Genomic DNA, 10,902 nt, shown 5'->3' on the forward strand with positions numbered 1-10,902 from the left:
AAATTCCAATGCAGCAACATATAAAAAGAATAAGTAGCATGACCAAGTGAGGTTTATTCCAAGAATGCAAGGCTGATTTGACATTCAAAAATCAGTCAATTTATTTCATCATACTGAAAGTCAAAGGAATTAGAACAGCTGAAACAGATTTGAAAAAGAAAAACAAATTAAAGGAATAATGCTAATTGATTTTAAGAATTATTATGAAGTCACAGTAATAATGAGATTGTGATATTGGCTAATGTTATAGAAAATAAGATCAGTGGAACAGAATAGAGAATCTAGCAATAGATCCATATAAAAACATAATTTTTTTTTTTTTTTTTTGCGGTACGCAGGCCTCTCACTGTTGTGGCCTCTCCCGTTGCGGAGCACAGGCTCCGGATGCGCAGGCTCAGCGGCCACGGCTCACGGGCCCAGCCGCTCTGCGGCATGTGGGATCTTCCCGGACCGGGGCACGCACCCGTGTCCCCTGCGTCGGCAGGCGGACTCTCAACCACTGCGCCACCAGGGAAGCCCAATACATAATTTTTGACAAAGTTGTAAAAGCAATTCAATGGAGAAAGAAAGTTTTTCCAAGAAATGGTGCTATAAAAACTGAACATCCATATGAAAACAAAAATTAAGCTTGACCTATACCTCACACCTTATACAAAAATTAACCCCAAATTGATCGTAGACCTAAATAGAAATGTGAAATGTTAACTGTGTGAAATATCTGGAAGAAAATGTAGGAGAAAATCTGCGTGACTTTGGGTTAGTCAAAAATTTTTAGACATGACAACAAAAATACAATCTATAAAGAAAAAAAGATAAATTGAACTTCACCACAATTGAAAACTTTGGCTCTATGAAATATGTTGTTAGAAAATGGAAAGATAAGTCACAGAATGGGAGAAAATATTTGTAAATCGCATTTTTTATGAAGCCCTTTTATCTAAAATATATAAAGGCCAATAAAAAATAAGCAAACAAACAAAAAACCAACTTAGAAAATAGGTAAGCATTATAAACAGACACATTTCCAATGGAGGTATAATAAATAAGCATATGAAAAACTACGGATATCATTTACATTAAAACATGCAAAGTAAAACTACAGTAAGACACTGCTACATACACTGCTGGTCGGAATGCAAAATTGTGGGTCACTTTGGAATAACAATTGGACAATTTCTTATAAAGTTTAAACACAGTCTTAGCATATAACCTGGCAATCCGACCCCTAGATATTTATCTAAAGCAATGGGAACTTTACTCAAAAACCTTAACTTGAGTGTTCTTAGAAGATTTGCTTGTAATTATCAAAAGTTGGAAACAAGCCATTTGTCCTTCAAGCTGAATGGATATACAGACGGCGGTATACTCATTCAAGACTGCTTTTCAGCCGTAAAAAGACAGTTAGTGATTCATGCAGCAACTTGGATAACTGTTAAATGCACCCCACCAAGTGAAAGAAGCCATTTCCAGATGGGTTTATAGTCTGTGATTCCATTTATATGACAATCTGGAAAAGGTAGAACTAGAGAAAAGGTAAACAGATCAGTTTGCCAGGTTTGAGGGCTGGGGTGTTGGTTGACTACAAACCGGGAGTGTGGAGGATGTTTGGGGTGATGGAAGTCTCTATAAGGAAATGGATCGGATACATGACTCAAAACTCTTACGAGTGTATATACCACAAAGAACACATTTTACCACACATAAATTTAAATGTAACAAAATCAGCTATGAAGTAAGGGAACCCGACAGGGAATGCAGATTGTAGCAAACAAATCTGTCTAAAGTACACACGAACCTTGTAGCCACAGTTAAGTGGGCTGGGAGAAGGGACGTGCCCTAAGTAACTTCACAAAATAGTGTTTGTCGGGAGACTGTAAAGCTAAGGATGGAAAGAACCCAAACAACGTCCTCTCCTTTCTGACAGGGCTATGGCTTAGCACACTCTAAACTACATGTACATGTATGATGGAGTTAAACAAATGAGCACATGTATTTTAGATATTGATAGTTACCGTTTTTATTGTGTGAGAAAGAATTTGTAACTAATGGTGACGGTTAAAATGTGGGGCTGAATTAGATTGGATGTATCACTATGAAGGTAGACGATAGGTAGCTAGAGAGAGAGGGAGAGACAGAGAACCAGCACCGTAGGTAACTTTAGTATGAACCAGGTGTGTCGACAGGGAGGGACCTGCAAAGTCTGTTAAAATCCCTTCTGTGCCCCTTGTCTCTGCTGGCCCCGTAGACACGTGTTTATCAAACGTGTGCTTTTCCGTCTCCATGTGAATTGCCTTCCTCCCCTTTGAGGTCCCAACCCCTACCCCGCAACATTCTCTTTTATCTTTGAAGATGTTGTATAAGCTGAGGGTTTCAGCCATTTTGGCAAGTGACTCAGTTTTCCTGGGTCTCTCCCATGTATATACATGCTTTTCAACTTTTGTGTGATTTTCTCCTGTTCATCTGTCTCATGTCCGTTTAATTCTTAGACCAGCCAGAAGAACCTAGATGGATAGAGGAAAATTTCTTCCTCCCTGACAGGCTTACTGTTTGTACTTATTTCCCTCTGCTAAATAACTAAAGTAACATTTTCCAAAACCATTTTCATCTTTGAAGCATTCAAATTACTCCAAATCAGTATTATTATACATAAGAAAAAGACCAGGCTTCCCTGGTGGCGCAGTGGTTGAGAGTCTGCCTCCCGATGCAGGGGACACAGGTTCGTGCCCCGGACCGGGAAGATCCCACATGCCGCGAAGCGGCTGGGCCCGTGAGCCATGGCCGCTGAGCCTGCGCGTCCGGAGCCTGTGCTCCGCAAGGGGAGAGGCCACAACAGTGAGAGGCCCGCGTACCGCAAAAAAAAAAAAGACCAAGTCCACTAAATCAAGAAATCAGCTCCTTGCAGGAAGACTTGGCATATTTGTACATGGTCACCCTATCAGGCAGTGTCTGGAATAACACAGAATAAGGGCTGCAGGGGCCTGAGATCTCCAGGAGCTTCTACTGGCAATTAAGTTGCTGTATGTTCAGTTGTGACCACGGTTGCACCAAAAATTCCCATTTCAAAACCAGTCATTGACATGTCATTGAGGGTTCACAAATCTGACCCTTTTTTGCTTCGAAAGGACTACCGTACTCACTATGAATATTTGCTTTTTTTTATGAGTTACACGCTTGATTAAACACACAGTAGTCGGTAAACAGGTGATGAAAGGTACACAGAAGGTGTGTGGCCCCAGGTACCTGTGTCTCTATCTTTCAGCACCCTTGTCTTTTTTTTTAATTTACCCTTTAAAACAATATCTTGAGACTGGCAACTAAATGAAAACTTAGCAGAATGTGTACATATATTCAGTATCTCTAAAGAACAGAACAATAACTCAAGCACATTAATACGGTAGTGATGACAGGAACACAAGAGTCATCTACCTATAAAATACAGTAGGATTCATATATTCTTTAAACCATTACTAATACACATTTCTAAGAACAATGTGTCTGCTGGGGTTAAAGTGCTTTTTGTTCGTAACTTGAAAAACTATTTCTGCCCTGGTATCAATTCTCACTCACTTAAAAATAAAATAGTACAAACATTGCAATTGAGAGATAGGATGGTAAAATACATTGATATTCAGTGGCTTTATTACAGACTGCCACAAAATAAAGATGAAAAGACAGTCCAAAGTAGCCTGTGAGTGAAATCGATTCCCACTTTCTCCATAACAGGACAATGTAAAACACGGTATCTTGTGCACAGATAACCTAGAATTACATTTGTGTTTCGTACATGATACATGTCACGGTCTGTTAATATTTTATTTTCCTGGTTCCTTTGAGCGTAATTACCAGAATGTCTGAAGGATATACATCAAAGTATAATTGAGAAAGAATATAGTCACAACTACGTGTTGTGATAAGATGGGATGCTGGAGAAGAAGATGGGTCTTAAGAAGCAGTCTTTTCTCCTCCCTGGATGAGAAAGGCATGTCCACAAACTGTAAGCAGAGTTTTAGGAATTCCTGGAGGCAATTCGAAAGAGGCTGAGGCAGGGAGATTGACAGCGTGAACTCTGAAACACTTAAAAATATTCCCATGATCCTTTCTTTTTTGGTGAATGATTACAAGGAATTTGTGCTGATAGCAGAAATCTGTGGTAGATAGAGGGCTGGGTGTTGGTCTAGAGGTGGTGCTCCAGCAATGAAAAATCAGCAAGTAACGCCCTCTAAATGGTGTCTCTCTATCTGCTTTCCCCGGTTCCCTTCGACCCAGGAGGACGTGACTCATGAAAATCACTCTGAGCCTCACTGCTCCAACATCATTTCTTCAGTCTTTAACCTCGTGACTTAACAAAAGAAGTACAGTTTTTGAAAGTGATTTGTGATACTCCATTGACATTCTTCTTGTACTGTGGAAGTGGGTTGATTAATTCGAAAAAGTTAAAATATCATCAACCATATTTTTTCTGTTCCTTGGGTTTTACAGCCCCCAGCGCTGTTGACATTTGCAGCGGGTTCTGGCTTTGCCATAATGCTTACTGAAATGAGCACAATGTATTAATGTGACGTTAATACATTGTATAACGTCAAAATCTGGAAGCCTCTAGCATTTAAGAGAAGTCAGCATATCCAGAGAGGTATGTTAGAAAGGTGTCTTGTCTTCCATAGAACCTGTGGTCCGTATACTGTAAGCACTTCGGAAAATGGAAATGACCCTACACATTGAAAACTCATTATTCTTCTTCCTATCATGGTAAATACTCTAAGAACTGGTAAACCAGGACCAAAACCTTGTTCACAAGCGCCTCTTTAATGTTTTTACCTCCTACTCTGTAACTCACTCCAGGTTGATGATGGCTCCTACACCATCATCAACGTGTCAATAGAATGCGTGTTTTTGACAGTCATTCTCACCGTTGTGTCCCCAAGACATAGAAGCTAGAGCAAAGATAGAAGCAGGGGACCAGGTAGGAGGCTACTGCATGGAGTCGGCAAATGATGACGTTGCTGGCGTAGACCAGGGCAGTTGGAGGGGGAGTGATGAGAGGTGGTCATGTAATGAATACTGTGAATGTGTAGAGCCGAAAGGTTTTGCTGATGGATTGTTTGTAAGGTATGAGAGAGACAGAGGAATCAGGGATAACTCCGATTTTTAGGTTTTTACTTTTTTTTTCCCCCCTTTGACCTAAAAGGAGGATAGAGTTTTCACTTCCTGTGTAGATACCTGGTTTTACGAATCTGGGGTTTGGGCATAGATGCTGGGTTGAGGTACATATTCAAAGAAGACTCTGTGTGTACGTTGTAATTAAAACCATCAGATTGGGCACAATGACCAAAAGAGTGGCTATAAGTTGGAAAGAGAAGAGTGTCCAGAATTTAGCCCCGGGGCTTTGCTGGCAAAAGGAGACTGTGTCAGACCACACTCATATCTAGCAAGAAAAGGCATGAGAGTCGGGTATGGGGTCAGGAACATGGAGGTCGCTGCTTAACTCTGTCGGATCCTTCAGGGGGAGGGGCTTTGGGTGAAAGCCCAGTTAGGATGGAGTCAGAGATTTGGAGGAAAGGAATTGGATACAAAGGAATTGGATGCAATTCCTACAATGAGGCCTTTTGCCATAAAAAATAGAATTTGGCAATAACTGATGCGGGAAGTAGGATTGTGAAATTTTTTAGCATGGTAGAAACTCTTTAGAAGTAAATGTTACGCTGAGTTTAAGAGAGTATATTTCCACCCATGAAACTTTTGATGTTATTAAAATTTATGCATAAATGTTATGAATAATCACACACATATATGAATATACATATATATGTAGCTATGAATATGTGTAATGGGTGCAAACTCAACCTCCCTTCCAGAAGCCGTGTACCGGGCTGTCGAAAGCCAGGGCTTTTGCATTAGTTGGGTTCAGGCTTTGGCATATTTATGCTCCTGGTCTTCTTGGTGTTTTGCCTGCCACTTAATTCTCAAGAGACTCTTCTAATACACGTGCTATGATAACACCCATTTTACAGGTAGGAAAGTTGAGATGCAGAAAGATTAAGTACATTGCCCTCAGTCATGGATCCTCAGGGTAAAGCTGGCCTGAGTGCTTGTTCAATTAGTATTCTACAGTCATGTTTGCCCAGCCCTTACCACAAAAGCAATCTATAGCTGTTAAAAGGGAGTTTTAAAATTTTAACCGACATGCTTGCATATCACAACTAGGAAAAAAGTGACTGCATTTAATTTTCCAATCTAACATGTATTAGTTCAACAGAAGCTTCAGTTAAAGTGGAGGCCCTAACCAGTATGATTCATAACTTTTGTTGGATCCTAGTGTGTAAAGTTCAGACAATGCAGTCTTGTGATAGTAAAAAGCAATCTACAGTATGAATAACCTTTTATTAATATTTGTTCAGTGAGTCGTACTGCAGATAAGCCATCAAAATCAGATTTCTTGGTTGGAATGTTTCTCCCAGGAATCCCTTTCAATAGGAGAAACCTGCTTTAAAAATGATCTTGCTTTTAAATCAGCTATACTCCAATAAAAATTTAAAAAGTAAAGATCTTGCCCCTCAGCAGCTTCTGCCCCCACGGGAGGCCTGCTTGGCCCGCGGCCCCTCCTGGATTGAAAGCCCCGGAATTTGCTTCTGATTTCCAGAGTGTCTGCCTTCACCACCTGCCATTCACACCTGAGCCGCAGCGCGGTTACTTCATGTTAGTTGCGCTAACACGCAGGATGTCTCGCTGCCCATGCTGGACGTTGCCTCAGTTGCTGATGTTCGACTGTTGTTGAGTCATTCTGGGAGCACATTTATGAGTGAGAGCATCTTTGTGAAGATACCGGTGCTCATTTTCTCTCTTAATTGGGCTCACAAAGGATCTGCTCTTTCCTTCACAGCATAAAGTCTATATTATGTAGGATAATCACGCTTAGGCGTGTTTGACCTCCTTCTGCTGGGAAAATTATTTAACTTCTCTAAGCCTCAGTATATTCATATGGAAAATGGGGCTGATAATACTTTCCTTGAAGATCGTGAAGCCTAAAAATAATACACGTAAAACCACTGAGCGGAGTATCTGGAGCCTCCAAGAAGAATGGCAAAACCCTTGCATGTTCAATGGTATTTTTGTAAAAAGATTTTCTGTGACTATTAAATTAGACAAGGCACACAAAGCTCCTGAAGTTTAGTAGAGACTCAGGAAATTTTAATAGTTTCTCTCTACGTAATAGAGAATGTTCATTCACGTTCTGAATATGCATTCCATATGTTATACTGCTTGTGACACACCTCTGTGTAACTTTTTTCTGTTAATAAATACGGTAGAAATAGGAAAGCTGTCAAAAGAAAAGGAAAAGGAATAGGACTAAAGTCTCCTTAGAGGCATAAAGGAAGGGTGTAACCCAATAAAGAAATCTATAGTAAATATAATGCTTCTGTACAAAAAAAGGGGGGGATCAGTTGATGACAAAACAGGACAACGGCAGCCAGCAGTTTCTCTAGAAGAATCAGGGCAATATATTTGGAAGAGGCAGTATATTTTAGTGGACAAGAAGAGCTTGAGTTACAATGACAGAGTGATACCTGGTTTAGATCCTGGCTTGGGCAAGTTTTTTTTTAACACTGCAGTGAAATTTCCTCCGCTCCAAGAAGTAAATTATAATAATATCTTCCTGAAGGGGGATTCATATCTGGCTAATAAAGAAATCAAAACAATTCCAGGGCTTCCCTGGTGGCGCAGTGGTTGAGAATCTGCCTGCCAATGGAGGGGACACGGGTTCGAGCCCTGGTCTGGGAGGATCCCACATGCCGCGGAGCAACTGGGCCCGTGAGCCACAACTACTGAGCCTGCGCGTCTGGAGCCTGTGCTCCTCAACGAGAGAGGCCGCGATAGTGAGAGGCCCGCGCACCGCGATGAAGGGTGGCCGCCGCTCGCCACAACTAGAGAAAGCCCTCGCACGGAAACGAAGACCCAACACAGCAAAAATAAATGAATTAATTAATAAACTCCTACCCCCAACATCTTCTTAAAAAAAAAATTCCAGGCTTGCCAAAATCCTTTAATTAAGTCTTGCTTTCAATAGACAGTTTTACAGCTAAGCACATAGTAAAATACTTGCGTGCGTCAAGGGTAAATTTACCATCCCAGTGTAACTAACTCAAATTACCTTAATCATCGAGGATCATCTAACTCCATAATTCTAGAAAGTAATTTTAAAGGAGTGCATATGCTTATTTCTTATAGAAATATAACTACCTTTCTATAATTCTTGCCTCTTGCTTGATTTATATTTAAATTTTCTGTATTTTGTAACTGACATAACACATCACTTTGGTGTTCTCAAAAATAGTCATGCATTTATACGAAGGGGGTAAATTCAGACGTCATGTATACTGAATTAGAACTGCAGAGCAGAGGGGCTGGGAGTCTGCTTTTAAGAAGCCACCCAGTCAATAATTATCTGCACTGTGATATGAGGACTTCTGCTTTCCTGCTCATGGAAGAGCTTATCTTTTGCTTAAGGACGCCAGACCCAGAATGCAGATTAAACAGACGAACTTAACCTCAAATATTGGTCTCTTTAATACCAAATTTTTACGAATTGGACCATATATCTTAAGAATATAAATCATTGCTCTAAAATATAATAATATTGATGATGTAAAACAATTTTATCATCAAAACTTGCTGAGATAATACATAAAACCTAACATCTGGCCCTGAAATAGCTGATCAAAATACTTAAAGTGAGGGCTTCCCTGGTGGTGCAGTGGTTGAAAGTCTGCCTGCCGATGCAGGGGACACCGGTTCGTGCCCCGGTCCCGGAGGATCCCACATGCCGCAAAGCGGCTGGGCCCGTGAGCCATGGCCGCTGAGCCTGCGCGTCCGGAGCCTGTGCTCCGCAATGGGAGAGGCCACAACAGTGAGAAGCCCACGTACCGCAAAAAAAAAAAAAAAAAAAAACTTAAAGTGAATTTTCAGGTTTGCTCCAATCCAGCTTTTTAATCTCTGATTTTTTTTCTTTTTTAATCTCCGGTATTCTTTATCTGTTCCATAAGCATGGCAAATTATTGCACTTCTTTGTTTTGTTTTGTTTTGTTTTGCGTTATGCGGGCCTCTCACTGTTGTGGCCTCTCCCATTGCGGAGCACAGGCTCCGGACGCGCAGGCTCAGTGGCCATGGCTCACGGGCCTAGCCGCTCCGCGGCATGTGGGGTCTTCCTGGACCGGGGCACGAACCCGTGTTCCCTGCATCGGCAGGCGGACTCTCAACCACTGCGCCACCAGGGAAGCCCCAAATTATTGCATTTCTTTAAAAGCTTGTTATCATTGGTAACTTTTAATAATCCCTGAAATATAATTTAAATATTCTATAAATGTTTATTTTGATAATTGGCATATGAATGTTAATATAAAAACCACACAGAATATAGTATTAATTACTTCCAAATAATTGTACTAGAATGAATAGAAAGGGAGAAAATTTCTATTCATTCAAGTACAATTATTTGGAAGTAATAGTTGGGAGAAAGCAACCTGATTTTTACAAACTAAATCATTTACTGTACTGGCCTAAATTACCTAATGACTTTTATTTCTGTGGTGAAATGTAACTGCCTCACAATTAATAAGACAAAAAAGTAAGTTTCAACTGCAAATGAGATCCTGAAATCTCAAGATAAAATTAAGATTCTTGAGCCAACAGTGATGGAAAGTGGCCGTATTTTAGGTACTCCTTCAATATTTGAGAAACAATATAAGTAAATAAAATTTTCTAGGAATTAATACTTCGTAAATGAGTAAATAACATTATTTTTGTGCCAAAGTTTAACCAAATAGTTATGCTGTATTTTTTGCATAAAATTTTTGCATTAAAAATGAAAGGCTTCCTGAAAGCATTATTTCATAATACAGATTTCTAAAACATCATCATCAACACACAACACATTTATGTGTAATTTCCAAGAGCACGTGAAATGGATATCTTTTCAAACAGTGTATATTTAGATAACTCAGTGTCTATGTAGGCTCTTCCAAAGTTTGTGGACCATTAGAGCAATTGGGTCAAAATGATTCGGACAAGGAAGAAAAATAAAATGACTAAACTGAGTTTTGCACTTGCTTAAATTCAGCAGATAATTAGTCAAAAATGAACTGTACTTTCTGAAGATATCATGGATTTAAAATAAAAATTAACAATCACGTTTATTTTTAGTTCATTATAGAAAATAAATATGGAGACAAAAACATCTTGTTATAACTTCAGTTAGAATTCTGAGTCAGGTTACTTAAGAAAGTAGGCATCACTAAATTGCCTCTAGAGAACAATACATTACTTCAAAATTAGCACGAATTTGACATTTAATAGTATTAACTTTGTTTAATGGTTACACTGAGCATCTACTAATTAAAACTTTAATGAAGATAAATTAGAACACCAATATTTCCTGTTGAAAATGTCAAGTCCTGCAAATGAAATTTTATAGACAAGGTTCAAATCTCAAAGGACTGGAAAGTTTTACAGAAATAGCCATTATACTTACATAGTCTCCACAGAACATTTTGCTGTTAGTGGTTAAGTTCAGAGCAGTTCAGAAGGTCTTTGGTGTGTGGTCAGATGAAGAGACTTGTTTCACTGTGTCGCTAGAACAAAGTGAAGTTCACTGTTCAATCCAATTTAAATATGTTCACTGTCCACCTCAGTTTCTCAGGCAAGAAAGTGAAGGGTCAGTTCTGGACACAGCAGGTCTCAAGACACAGCATTTATACTTAGCTAACAGTCACAGGTGAGTAGGCAGAATCTGTGTACAAAACAAATAGAACCAGTAGCCTAGCCCCTGGCCCCATGTTGATACAAGAAACGTAAATTAGCGAACCAATGAAAGAAGTGTAATCTTTTGAGAAGGCTGATGACTCATTATGG

The 10,902-nt window shown here is 39.7% G+C and overlaps 1 protein-coding gene across 1 annotated transcript in view; it reads right to left on the bottom strand.

Annotated features, from left to right (window-relative positions):
- Nucleotides 1-10,698, bottom strand: part of ANXA10 (annexin A10) — a 66,570-nt gene extending 55,872 nt beyond the window's left edge. The window contains exon 1 of the mRNA XM_024744115.1: nucleotides 10,523-10,698. Coding sequence (XP_024599883.1) covers nucleotides 10,523-10,540 — 18 coding nt within the window. The 5' untranslated portion in view covers nucleotides 10,541-10,698. The remainder of the gene's footprint in view (nucleotides 1-10,522) is intronic.
- Nucleotides 10,699-10,902: the final 204 nt, after the last annotated feature.

Source organism: Neophocaena asiaeorientalis, unplaced genomic scaffold, assembly GCF_003031525.2.
Source record: "Neophocaena asiaeorientalis asiaeorientalis breed wild unplaced genomic scaffold, Neophocaena_asiaeorientalis_V1.1 scaffold115, whole genome shotgun sequence".
Lineage (NCBI taxonomy): Eukaryota > Metazoa > Chordata > Mammalia > Artiodactyla > Phocoenidae > Neophocaena > Neophocaena asiaeorientalis.